Consider the following 13,505-nt stretch of genomic DNA (forward strand, 5'->3'; position numbering starts at 1 on the left):
CCCCCGATCGATTCAGTTGCAACGTATCTTTCCTTCCCCCGTACTCGCAGATCCAACGGCCCAAAACCATCCACGAGCCTCATCCAGTCATCTGGACCCTCCAAACCCCGTGCGACTTTTCAGATTTCGTGCCAAAATGGAGCAAAGAACAACAGAGTGCCGTTTGAGGTTCAAACGTATTTACCCCGGCCAACGTTTTCACGGAGGCGTGAACCGCCGTCAACTCTCGATGCCTCGGCTTTGGCGGCTGGTCGACCTGACGGCGGCTAACGGCGGAGTCAGGTGTCGCGCACATATTCGTTAAATACGAAAAAAGGAAGAGACCTGGAATGTTACTGTTCCTTGCTTGCGCACATATATTTATATTTCTTTCTCTCTCTCTCTCTCTCTTCCTCTCTCTTTTCTCTCTCCTTGTTTCAACGGGCGAGGATTTTTCGAAACGAAAGCTCTTGTTGCATCTCTCTCTCTCTCTCTCTCTCTAGGAGGAGGAGCTCTCTCTCTCTTCTTTTCAGGCTTGAATTTATAGTTCTCTCTGGATGAGCTCGACTTCGATTCCCGCCACTTCTCGTCAAGAAGAGGTAAAGTGTTTGACCCTGGCAGATTGCGAAATTTTCGGTTTTTTTTTTTACTCCTGCCGGGTTAATCGCTCTTGTTCTGCTGCTTTTGCTTAATCGCTCTTCGCGATCGGCTTCGCGGCTGCGGTTCTTGGATGGGGTCTGATTGGAAATTACGCGACTGGAAACCCTAGAATTGGCCGTTGCTTTGGGTTTTTTTGGCGTTTCCTTTCCGTTGGACTAGTGATTCTGAGATCTGGGTTCTGCCTTGTTTTCTTCCCCGTTTCTTTCTTGGTTGCCGTGGCGCTTGTGGATTTGGTTTGAGTGTAGAGAGGAGGTCCGCCCCTGTAACAGCTATGGAGGTTTATGGTGGATATGGATCAGTTCTGGTTGCTGATTGGTTTTGGCTTTGTCTGTGGTTGATGGTGCAGGACTTTGGGCGTAGGAGATGACTGTGGCAGGAATGGCTGAGTTGAAAATAGAGGATTGTTGTCTCGAGAACAAACAATTGACTGCCGCCTCCAACTCCTCTTTATCTGAAGGCAGTGCCAGTGCTACTCTCAAATCTCCTGCAGTGTCCAGCCCGGCAACTACTTCTCCCTCTCACCGGTATGGCTTGCTAAAGAGCAATTGCTGCGGACAGCGACTTTCTTACGCCTTGCTACTCTTCTGCGTAATTGTCAAGTTGTTCTCTTTGCAGCCCTTTGTTTCCTTGTTTCTTTGCTCTTGTTGCTTTCTATTGTAATTGCATCCCTTCGATGCTGATTTAATTGAGGAGATTTACATGCTTGTGTCCTGCTGGTGGAAATCACTACACTGGAGTAATGTTTCTTGTAGGCTAATTTTGAAATTTTATCTTCAGGAGGACGACGGGACCTATCAGGCGGGCAAAGGGTGGTTGGACCCCAGAGGAGGTTAAATTTCTGCTACTCAAGTGAATGTTTTGTTCTGCATGGGCTCTTTCTGTTTGATTGTTGGAACTTTACATCCGAGGTCATTTTATGCCATTATGTTTTCATATGTCAAAGGAGAGAGCTGAGCAGAATTTTTTCTAGTCAAAAGAAGTACGAAACTAGCATTACCTAGAACCTCTGAAACTCCATCTTGCGAATTGCAGAGCCTGTACCTCATTGTAGAGCATATTTGCTTGTTTCTGTCCAGGGAGTAGCAGTTTCTAACCATTGTCTACCTTATTCAGGATGAGACATTGAGAAATGCTGTTGCAGTTTATAATGGCAAGAATTGGAAGAAAATAGGTAGCTCTCTTTCTCCTGACAGACTTTCTCAAAGTTCTGCCTGTGCTTTCAATCATGCCATTCTTGAGACCCAGAATTTACTAAATATCAGTTGCTTTTGGGAGTCCGATTCAATTATCCAAGAATAATCTGTGGTCTATTATTTTCTGATACAGCTGAGTCTTGTTCTGTTAAAACGTTAGATTGAATGCATATGTATTCTATGTTAACCAATTGAGCGCTATGTCCATTCGAGAAGGAAAATATATTGTTTGCTATTACTCGTGAGGAAGAACACTTCAAATTTCTATAAACACAGCAATAATTCTCAAATTCTTAGTTTGACTGGTTTTTTTATGGCTTCATTTTAATAGAATTGGTTTTATAAAGGAAGAGATGGTACGGTTCGTCACCTTTTCGTGGGTTTACAACACAAAGATAGAGTTTCCAAATGCTTTCTTTCAGAGAATATCTACATTGAACTGGTGCACACTTGTGCTTTTTGAAAAGAAACAGATAAAATGCCATGTCCAAACGGTTAAAGCAGTATAGATGATCATCACTATGTAATATTTTCCCTTGTGTTTGCTGCTATTTATAATCCTTTTGCTTCATTCCGGCATTGGCTCTCTCTCCTAAATTTATTGAAAATGCTCAAGCTCTCATTTTCTTTCATTGGGTAATGTGAGGAGTCTGTGGACAAGTTAGTTGGTTGCTTGAATTATTCAGATATATACCTGTATAAAGTATCTATATGAAATCTGCTTCTTAGAGAGGATGAACAGCTCTTTGACTTATTTGGTGATCTTGTTTGGTTGCAGCTGAGCACTTTCCTGATAGGTCTGAAGTCCAATGTTTGCACAGGTGGCAGAAAGTTCTTAATCCTGATCTTGTTAAGGGACCTTGGACCCAAGAGGTTGGACTTAGTTTCTTTCTTTTTGGTTAAATTACTATGTAAACTATTTTATTTAACTCCCGGCTTTATTTTGGCATATAGGAGGATGATAAGATCATTGATTTGGTATCAAGATATGGTCCCACAAAATGGTCTCTCATAGCAAAGTCTCTGCCTGGTCGTATAGGGAAACAGTGCCGAGAGAGGTAGGTTTCATGATCATGATCTTTATCTGATCGAGATGGATTGTTATTCTATGGGTGATAATCTGTTGCTATGAGAGCCTTTTACTTCTAATACTGTATGGGTTTCTATCTGCTTTCTGGATTTCGGTTTCTTTATCTTTTCATGAGATGATATACTTTTCAACTTTTTGCCAGACATCTGTGTAGTTTCTTGACTGTTCTGTAAATTTCAGATAGTGCAATGCCTCTAAATAGATTCGTAAGGGCAAGTTTTCTGTTTTGTCATCTACTGATAGGGAAATGCCTCTGTAAATTTCAGATGGCACAATCATTTGAATCCAGATATCAAAAAAGAAGCTTGGACGTTGGAGGAAGAACTATCCCTTATGAATGCCCATCGGGTACATGGGAATAAGTGGGCTGAAATTGCTAAGGTTTTACCTGGAAGGTATGGCAGTTCTTCACTATATATTATGACTTTAAAAAAATTCTGTTGAAGGGATTAACTATTCTAGACATGCAATAGACCAGTGGGGGAGTAAAAGCACATTGCTTTATGATTGCTTGAGTCCTACGTCCCGATCTTTTAGCCACTCTTCTGTCTTCTGATTCTTTTGAGGGATTTGAATGATTTGTTTGGTGTTTGTAACTAAAAATATCAGTTGTTTTTAGCCAATTTTCGGAGTAAATTCAGATTTGCTCTATGATTGCTTAAGTCCTAGGTCCCTGCCTTTCTGTCAATCCTGTGTCTTCTGGTTTATGATGGTATTGAATAATTTGGTTTGGTACAGGTAAACAGACGGTACCAATTGTTTTTAAAATGTTTTGGATTGTTATTATTCTGGACTGGCTATATGTATCATTGCTCTCTCTTCTTTGATTTGAGTTTTGAAGATGCTGATTTGATCAGTTGACTATGACTAACGGATTTCTTTTTGGGGCCTTGTCCCCCAAAATGATGGATGAAGAGGCTGTGGGTTACCTATCCCATCAAGTGTTTTTTCTCTTTTTTCATATAATGTCATAAACAGCGTTTCTTCTGCCCTTCTCTTCGACTAATGAAGAATATCTGAGAAGATTTTCTATATCTAATAAGTTCTTGGCTTTTGTTTTGCTTACAATAGCATTAGGAACTTATGAGTATATAAAGTTGATGTATTTGTTCAAATTTTTAGCAACAATATCACTGAAAAGGTGCTTCATCCGTTCTATTGTAATTCTGGATATGCATGCTTTATTTCTGCAAAAATTGTCGAATTTGCTTGAATCTACCTTTAAGCTATATTGGTGAATGATCTCTTTTGTTATGCAGGACTGACAACTCAATAAAGAATCATTGGAATAGTTCCTTGAAGAAAAAGTTAGACTTCTATTTAGCCACTGGTAATCTCCCACCAGGAGCAAAAAGCGGTTTACAAAATGGCTGCAAGGATGCAAGCAAACCCACTTCAGCTAAAAGATTACTTGGTGGTAATAAAGGAGTAAAGTTGAACCCTCAAACTTCATTAGGAAATGCCGGCACATGCAAATTAGAAGAAGAGAATCAGGATAAGTTGGAACTTATGGCTCAGCATCAAGAAGCATGTGGGTCACCAAGTTTTCTTCCTAGTGAATCTGCTAATTCGGGTAGTGCAGAGTTTAAATCTAGAATAGATGTTTCCAGCAATTTAGAAGTATTGGCCCAGAGTGAGGATAGTGGAACCTATTGTAAAAGGGATGACAGAGATGTTGGAACAACACCACCAGAGCAAGCTCTGGTTTATGGTTGTCTGTGCTATGAGCCACCTCCTCTGGAAAGTTGCATCCCTCTTGATTCTGAGATGAATGTTCATCTTCTGAAGCAAACTTGCAACTCGAGTCCTGCAAGTCCTGTTAATTTTCTCACTCCACCTTGGGAGAGAAATGATTTTTTTTGCTCACAAAGTCCCGAATCTATCCTCAGGCTTGCCGCTGAGACCTTCCCTAATACTCCATCTATATTGCGGAAGAGAAAAACTCAGGTTGCAAAGCACTTGTTTTCGAATAAAACTACTAAGGTAGATGGGGAGATTGTGAAACACAAGCTTGATTCTCCTGATGTAGGGAGTAATGGTAGTTTGGATAAGTCCACGTCTCAGAATACAAGTGTCTGTGATAGTCCTTGCCTCAGTAATGGTGCCAGTGCTACTATGTGCAATGGTGGTGCTTTTAGTGCATCTCCACCATATCGGTTGAGATCCAAACGGACTGCACTTCTCAAGTCTGTGGAGAAGCAGCTTGATTTCACCTTTGAGGAAATGAAGTTGGATGGCAGTACAAAATCGGTCGATGTACCTATCAAGGAGAATGTTCATAATGCAGAAGATCCTTCTTCGCACATTACAAAGATGGTTTCGATCCAGGAATTGAAAGTGTGAGTAATTAGCGTAATAGCTTCTGTTTAGTTAAGTTTTTTTTTTTTTTACTACTCTAACTTCTTGCACTCTTTATGTAAATTACACTGTTTCATCTAGATTAGTGCTTCAGAATTCACTGTTCATTTTTGTCTTCTTTTTCAAGAATATATGATTGTGCGTTGAATTATTTCACTCTTCCGTTCTCAATTCATATTGGAAGTGAGGGTTGTAGTGGTAGTGTTGAGTTCTAGGCTGAATTCTGCTTTAACTTGGAGGCACACTAAACTTTTTTTTAGGGATGTTCGTTATTTGGTTTGATTTGGTCTGGAGGTATTTCCGGCCCAAACAGAACTTACTGGTTTGGATCCCTACCTAAAGCCTAAACAAAATTGATTTACAAGTACGAAGTTAATACATACTTGAACATGCAATAATAAATTGATATAATATAAACAATTTTATATGAGGAACTACTGAACTCGATCACTTGCTGCCGTTGCTCTTCAGTTTTCTGTTGAAGTCTTTCTGCAAAACAGAAAGGAATATATTGACACTTAAATGAAATGAAATTATCAAAATATCGTTTTTCCAAATAAGGAAAGCATAAAAGATCATAGAAAACTCTCTGGTAAATATTATTTGAGATAAAAAATTCTTTACCATGGCCAACTTGAGAAGTAAGAATCTTTTATTTAATAGCAGAGAGGAGAATCTTAGATAGGAAGAACTTCCTTGGTTAGGCTAAACTACAAGCTTTACTAGTCAAAAGGAAAATAATTTTGTTTTTTAAACTTGTTGGTTTCCAAAGTTATAAGCCCAATCCAAACTAATAAACCAATAACCAAAAAGTCAAGACTAAAACTATAACAATATATTGTTAAACCAAACTTATCCGTTTTGTTCGGCTCAGTATATCGGTTTCAGTTTCTCATTAACACCCCAAAGTTATTTAACTGTGTTCACATCTGTTGAAATGTTTCGTTTTCATTTGTAAAAAATGTTCTCAAGAAGACTAAAAAATGAAAACAGAAACTATTTTGTTGAGAAGATGAAACTGAAAATGCTTTCTGGGATTACACAGCCCCTAGATGTTCTTTTTATTTTTGCCTTGGGCTTGTGTGTTTGGCATGCATGAATCTAGTCATTATATAAGTATAAATATGGAAGATTATAACCATTCCTGAACATCCCATTAATGGTTTTTTCAAGTGATGAAATATTTTTAAGCAAACGGGAAAAGGTATCTGCATATGTTCAGGGAGAACCTATTATGCCCCATGGGAAAATGTTAGAACTGTGGTCCAGCTATTTGAGACATTGGGATGTTGTCAGCCATGAACGACCTCTTTAAATTAGTTGACGTGCTGCTTTGGGAATTGGACTTTCTTTCGTCTTTTATCCACCGTCAGTTTTTTATTTGTAACTTTTTTTGGCTGGGGAAAAAGTTCTAAGCTTATTGAATTTGAATTTTAATCTTAGATGAAGTAAGTGTTTATCATAGTTGCAAGCACCTCCTGATTCATCTGCTGCTACTATGATGCATAAATGTGACTTTTGGAAGTGCGAAGAGTATTAAACATGTCCAACTGTTGTCTTCTGAGTGGAGTCTGAATGATTTAAGGTTTTATATGAGCATCTTGCGAAAGGACGTGCATGTTACTTATAAATTTGTAATACCACGCCAAAAGGAAAAAAGAAGAAAGAGGATTGATCAAAAGGATATGGAAACAAAACCGTTGGCATTTGAGTATTTAAGAGTATTGCAGCATCGGTAATATTGGGAAATACGTAAATGGCAATCATATGAAGCGGTCAGTTGACACAAAAATGAATGACCTCTTTAGCTCTTAAATAGAGTCGAGTAAATTCACTGATTCTTAGGCAGTACATCAAGATGGCCAAGGATGCTGTATAAAAAGGTTTTCGTTTTCTCCCCCATTCGTTGCTTCTAGAATAGACATTAATGCTCTGTTTGTTATTGACTCACAAGGACTTAAAAGTTTACCTTGTCTGCAATTTCATCAGGGACTAATAGTGGAAGCATTCTCGAAGTTGCTTCAAGTGGTGATAAATGGTAAACATCTGCCAGGCGGTTGATGACAAGCGACCATGTGCATTGGAGATCTGGTAATCTTTCTTCAATGCTTCACTTTGTTGTCACAAAGATGGCTTGGCTTGGGAGATTTGTTCCCATCAGATGCTTACCACGATAGAAGAAACTCAGAAGTAGATGCTCTTTTAAAAATAAACCCACGGTAGAAGATGGGGCAATCCAAGTCTGTACAGAAATCATTTGATAAATGGAAATTTGGTTGGTATTACATCCAGGGTTATACGATGATTTTTCCTTTTCAATACATTTTTGTTCACCTTCGGCTGTCAATATCTTACTAACAGATCCATTAGCACAGTGCTTCCCCACTTGTAATTTAAGAAGGCTGTCATCCCTTTTATTGGATTTTATCAGATTCAACTGTACCTTTTGCTATGCTTCCAATTGTACATTCTCTACTAGTTCAATGTTACAGCTTCTAATTCGCTCAAGTGTTGAAGTTTGGAAACGTTGGTACAGTCTCATGGATGATGCTATGTTACTGATCGATTCCTCATGCTTGCTGTTCCAAGTTAACTCAAGTCATTGTTCTCCCAACAGGGTGTTGCTAGGTATCTGCTGTGCAAATGTCTGACTTCTGATTTTCTCAAGTAGCACTTGATTAATCCACTTTTTCCCTGAACATCACTCTACTCGGTCACTAGTAGAGTAGGATGATCGTCTTTGGATGTGGTTCAGACATTTCATTTTTCTGCTTGAATAATAATGCTGGTTTGGTCCTGACCACTGGTGCGAGTGCATGGTCAATTACAAGTGGTAGCTGTTTTGGTGTCGGTAGCAGTTTCAAATATTTGCTTGATTGGCGAGCCTTTCCTATCTGTGTATTATGTGGACAAGTGCGCACTCGTGCCAGGTTCGTAATATGAGTCGCTGTCAATGCACATTTGCTACAATCCTTTGGATATGAGTCGGCCACATCATTTTGGCTGGAGAGAATGGGTTACATCTGTTTTCTTTCAGTTTTCTTCCCCTAGCATGTCATTATATCTCTGGAAGCACAATAACGACATGGCTGGGGTGACTAGTTTGCCTGAATATGATGATTGAAACAGACATCTCGTATGAGATTGTCCCTTTTGCTAGGAAACAACAGTGATTAGGCAGGGAGATTCTTGCTTAAGACCGGCAAATGTGGATCGCATGAACCTTAATTACTGATATAGTGGTTCTGGTGAAGGCCCACTCTATTAAAGGCTTTGATCGTGTGGTCAAGATTGACCCTATTTGTTTCTTCTCTCTCTCCCTTTCCGTGTTGGTCGGAGGCATTGCTGTAGGAAGGATACTTAGGTCGAGGGGAAGTAGGCCTAACACAGATATTCCTGTGCGTGTTAGTGGCAGGTCGGATAACTAAGGGAAGATGACCAGTTAAAACTGTCGTCTTAAGTTTTGGTATGTGTGCAATTTGATTTTCTAACATTTATGTTATGCAATCAAGTCCTTTTGTTCTAGATTTGTGGGATTCATGCTTTTCAGGGTAAGAAGGGATAGAGAAATTGCCCCTAACCATTAAAAAAAAAAAAAGAAGAGGAATAGACTTAACCCTCAATTGGTTCCAAGTTTTATTCTGTCCATTGAAGTCTTACAGCGTTCTCAATTTGTAAACGGCTAGTTTATATGAAGAGAATTACTGCTGTTCTAATTGGGAAACCTATGCTTATTCGAAGTAGATAGTACATTAAGTTCATAAACAAGTTTGACTGATTATTGCTTAGTGAGATTATAGCTTAGATTATTTTGAATGATGTTAGAGAGATCACTTGATACAGGCCGTGTAAGGTGCACCTGATCACACTGCTTTAAGGCACGAGATATTGTTTCATTTTGAGATAATTACTCAAAAAAGCCATAAATCTTTTTATTGCATATTCAGTCCTAAACTTTTTAATTTGGTTAATTTAATTCTAAACTTTTTGAGAATTTGTCAATGTAGTTCTTTCGGCCAATTTTGGCCTGCTGACGTGAATGCCTACTATCCTGCGTGGTACAGTTGCTCGCCGACGTTTATAATTTTTGAAATTTTTAAGAAAATTTCTGCATGTTTTTCTTTTTCTTTTTGCCCATTGTGGCCAAGCCCTCCCCAGCCAAAATGAAAATAAAAAGAAAAGAACAAGGAAATAAAAAAGAACAAAACAATCACAAAGCAGCAAAAAATTCAGATTTTTCTTAAATTGCGAAAATTGTCTACGTCAATGGCGGTCATGCCATCTAGGACTATCGGAGTCACATTATTGATTTCTAGCCAAAGTTGGTAGGAATGACTATACTGGTAAATTGTTAAAAGGTTTTAGGACTAAATTGGTCAAATTGAAATGTTTATAATCGATCGGCATTCGTACAATATATTTAGGTTGTTTTTTTTTTTTTTTTGTAATTTTCCCGTTGCATTTTCACTAATGTAATTCAAAGATAATTAGGAAAATGGTTAGAAGAGCGGCGTCTTTAAGTCAAAAGTCATATCTACTAATGACATAGTGCGTCCGTTCATATAAATTTGTCTTTTTGTAGTAGGAGATGTTGTTTAAGTCTAATAAAGAGGTGTGTTTCCGTGAACTAGTACAAACGAACGTTCCCCGAAGAGATGCATTTGAAAGGTTACCTTTGACGCCCTTTAGACTTGCTCATTTTACACTAGGGGTCCCCCAAAAAATCAAATTCTTCTCTATTTTTAAACACTCGAAACACTCGAGTTCGTTTGTTCTTTGTTCAGTACAATCCCTAAATCCATTGGTTTTTCGCACTTGAAGGAAGACGGATCGAAAGATTCAGGAGTTCATCGGCTTTTCGATTCGAGTACCCCGTTAGAATCCTAAGTGTTTCAAATGTCTTCGGAGTAAAGAGTAGAACATCATCAACAATTGCCCTGAACCAGGTTACGTTCTCTCACTTGCTCTTTAATTACGTTGTAGACTTGCAGAACTTACGTAAATATTTTTTTTTATTATTTTCCACCTATGAGATATATAGCACCGTGCGAATTTGTGCGGTAAAAAGAAGTTTTTGTATTATTTCTGATTGTGGGTGCTATAACTTTTCTCGATAAGTAAGAACATCTAAAGTTTAATGGAGCGATCGAACAGAATGTATTGAAACAAATTAGAATTCTTAATCCTCTGCGTTCTTTAGTGGATAAAACTTTTTCGAGAACAAACAACATAAGACATATAAGGTAATGACGGGTTTCTTGAAAATGGTTTTTTTTTTTGGGCAAATCTCGAAAATGGTTGAAAATGTTGAAAATGATCGCAATATTCAAAATTTTGCTCGCATTAACCGTTGCTTTACTTTTTTTTTAAGGAGAAAAAAATCATGTAAACCTAACGACGTGATTCACTAACTGGTGGTCCAAACTTTGTGAATTGGCTACACAACTCATTTATTCAAAAGCAAGTTAACAACAATGAATAAAGCAACTGATTGAACACTCGATATGCAAAAGAGAGAGAGAAGTGTTCATTTGATTAGGGAAACTTACCTAGCTAGTCATAAATCTATTGTATGGATGTCAATTCAGTTGTAAGTTATTCAATTTTACTAATGTAATTATTAACTTTATGCGAAATTCTTGCCGACGCGACATCCAGCCATCGCCGACCATCCTACATGGCATGCTAACGTGGATCTTTACTCGAACCGACGTCCTATGTGGATTGCCAAGTCGACGTTTCCAATATCAATTGGCCAAAAGGATTACATAGGTACTTCGCATAAAGATTAAGGATTGCAATAGCAAAATTATAAAAAGTTTAGGAACGAATTCATATTCGTACAGAAGGTATAGGATTGAACTAGTAATTTTCCCCTTAGATATATCTCCTAGTTGGCTTTCTAAAGTGCGATCCCGGGTTTTGGGTCGCGGGACGTGTGTGTGCAGAGGTGCAGTGTGTAAGCGAGTACTACATGATACATCAATGCAGACACCACTACAAAATTGTCCAAATTATACCATACATCCTTAACGCCTATCCGCAAAACAAAAATTAATACAGACGCCTCCCAAAATGGGTCTTTTTTACGCGATATCTTGATCAAAACTTTCTAATGTCCACAAAATTTGGCGCTAATGCCGCCGTTTCGAAGTAGGCGAAGAACAGCTCAGCTCGATCCCACGGATTTGACTCAATAAACGCATTTAGCAAAGAATTGCCCGAACCTTATCCCAGGCTCAAGAATTCTTAGAGCAATATGAGTGTGCGCAAGCTTATGCTTCGTGAATACACATGATTAATTTGTGATTAGCCACTAAGGACGCTAATTATGACCTAACGTTTGGACCTTGCAACAGAAACCCTTGGTCGTCCACCATCACTTACAAGATCCACGTCAGATATTAGCTTTGTCCTAGTCAAAATCACTTAAGAAGCCGGGGATTTCATTCCTTAATAAGCAAGCAGACATTTATGACGTACTGCTTGGAATGCTGGATGCCACCAATTATTGCACGCATTTGCTAATAGAATCAGGAGAATAAGGCCCTAGTAATGAGACTTCCTAAAAGCCACAAACCAAGTATAGCTGTTACATTCTATAGTTGCAATTTACGACACGGGCAGCAAATCTTAGTTCAGAAAACAATTCGAAATACCACAAGCTAATAAATATATCACGGTACTTGGCTCGATCTTTAAAAATTAGACGAGGGTTTGATTTTTCTCCTGATTTTAAGAACATTTCTGTCGTCCTCTCTCTCTCTCTCTCTCTCTCTCTCTCAGACAGCTCAAATTCTGAGAGTATAGTCTTCTTTGTTCTTGAAAAGAACTTTGGGAGCTGAAGGCAGAAAACCAATGGCGGATGAAAACAGTCCAATGGAAGTGGAACGAGAAAATCTGGCTAGTCAAATGGAAGTGGAAGGAGAAAATCTTGCTATGGTGATCGGGGAACAGACACCAAAAAATGCAGAACCTCGATATTATGAAGGGACGATGTTCGGGCTGCCCAAGGAGTGGACGGCAGAAATCAGGCCACGAAAGGCCTCTTCCAAATACGCTGGTAAAGTGGATCAGGTAATGTTAGGGTTTCTGCTATTCTTCCCTTTGATAACTAAGATCAGCATTTCTTTTGGTGGGTCAAAGGATACAGTTATGAGATCTTGCATTTTGATAACCCTTAATTGGGTTCTAGATCGCATACATGATTAAGCTTAGCTTGTGTTTTTGGCAATCACGTTGTAGTTTCTAGTACGGTTATTTGAGATCGTACATGTAATAGGAGTTTACTTTAACGATAATAAACTAACAAAACGGAAAGACACGAGGGCATTGTCGATACTTGGAGAATAACGGAAAACTTCCGTGCTAATCGGCAGGAAACGGCGAGGCGGCGCTTTTATGATTGCTTTCTTAGTTGATTTCGATTACCTAAAAAGCTCATAAGTACGGATCGTTTCTAGAAATCGGAGTACGGCAATAATTAAATGCTTTTAAAACCGCAAGTGCAACAAAACTTGGCTTGCATTTAGGAATCACGTTGTAGTTCTTGTATGATTTCAAAATTACAAAAGTGGTGCAATAAATAAGGAACTTACACTTTGAAAGTTCTTTAGGTTGTCATGATTGAATGAAGGATAGAGTTTAAGCTGATTTTCTTGGCATTACTTTGTTTTTTTTATCTCTATAACATTCTGTCTTGGTGTCCCAGATTTCTCCTCTTCTTCTTCTTCTTCATCATTTTACTTCCGACTCAAATGTTTAGGAAACCTAGCTATGCATAGAGGATGGATTCTTTGTTCAGAATCACTCATTCTGATGAGAATTCACCATCCGTTGCAGATTGAAGACAACTTATTGAGACATCAGTTGTGATAATGCAGTTTCAATAACTTACCCCGGAATCTTGTATTTTGACCTAACCCTTGTTTGCTGCTTGATTCCATCGAAAGAAGAGAAGTCTAAACCTTGTTTGCTGTTTGCTTGATTCAATTGAAAAGTTTAACCCTTGCTTGATGCTGCTTGATTCGACTGAACGAAGAAAGTGTCGTGTTTCATTTTTCTCTAAAGATGTTTCTTTATAGCTAGCATAATTTTCATTGGTATCAATCTCAAGTAATAGGGGATTACAATGATACGCTATCTTTCTTTTGAAGTTCTTCTATGAGCCAGGAACAAAAAGACAATTTCGATCACTCAAAGCGGCGAAGAAGCATCTGGGTCTT

At 38.5% G+C, this 13,505-nt stretch overlaps 1 protein-coding gene across 2 annotated transcripts; it reads left to right on the top strand.

Moving 5' to 3' along the window:
* Positions 1 to 384: 384 nt before the first annotated feature.
* On the top strand, positions 385 to 7,793 carry LOC115749665 (transcription factor MYB3R-3-like). Of its 2 annotated transcripts, none has more exons than XM_048282400.1 (9): positions 385 to 578; positions 986 to 1,163; positions 1,417 to 1,468; positions 1,753 to 1,810; positions 2,611 to 2,705; positions 2,787 to 2,890; positions 3,189 to 3,317; positions 4,182 to 5,291; positions 7,270 to 7,793. In XM_048282400.1, the coding sequence occupies exons 2-8, from the start codon at positions 1,003 to 1,005 to the stop codon at positions 5,263 to 5,265; spliced, it is 1,683 nt and encodes a 560-aa protein (XP_048138357.1). In that variant the 5' UTR covers positions 385 to 578; positions 986 to 1,002; the 3' UTR covers positions 5,266 to 5,291; positions 7,270 to 7,793. The 2 variants fall into 2 exon arrangements, with proteins under 2 accessions (XP_048138357.1, XP_030542439.1); XM_030686579.2 differs by having other exon boundaries at positions 386 to 578; positions 4,182 to 5,261.
* Positions 7,794 to 13,505: the final 5,712 nt, after the last annotated feature.

This window comes from Rhodamnia argentea, chromosome 7 (assembly GCF_020921035.1).
Source record: "Rhodamnia argentea isolate NSW1041297 chromosome 7, ASM2092103v1, whole genome shotgun sequence".
NCBI classification, from domain to species: domain Eukaryota; kingdom Viridiplantae; phylum Streptophyta; class Magnoliopsida; order Myrtales; family Myrtaceae; genus Rhodamnia; species Rhodamnia argentea.

What these genes read in the sequence shown, in the direction of transcription:
- LOC115749665 (XM_030686579.2), top strand. Translation starts at nt 1,003, where the DNA reads ATGACTGTGGCAGGAATGGCTGAGTTGAAAATAGAGGATTGTTGTCTC. An exon ending in ACTACTTCTCCCTCTCACCG is followed by an intron (nt 1,164 to 1,416) that starts GTATGGCTTGCT and finishes TTTTATCTTCAG; the next exon opens with GAGGACGACGGGACCTATCA. An exon ending in AGGGACCTTGGACCCAAGAG is followed by an intron (nt 2,706 to 2,786) that starts GTTGGACTTAGT and finishes TTTGGCATATAG; the next exon opens with GAGGATGATAAGATCATTGA.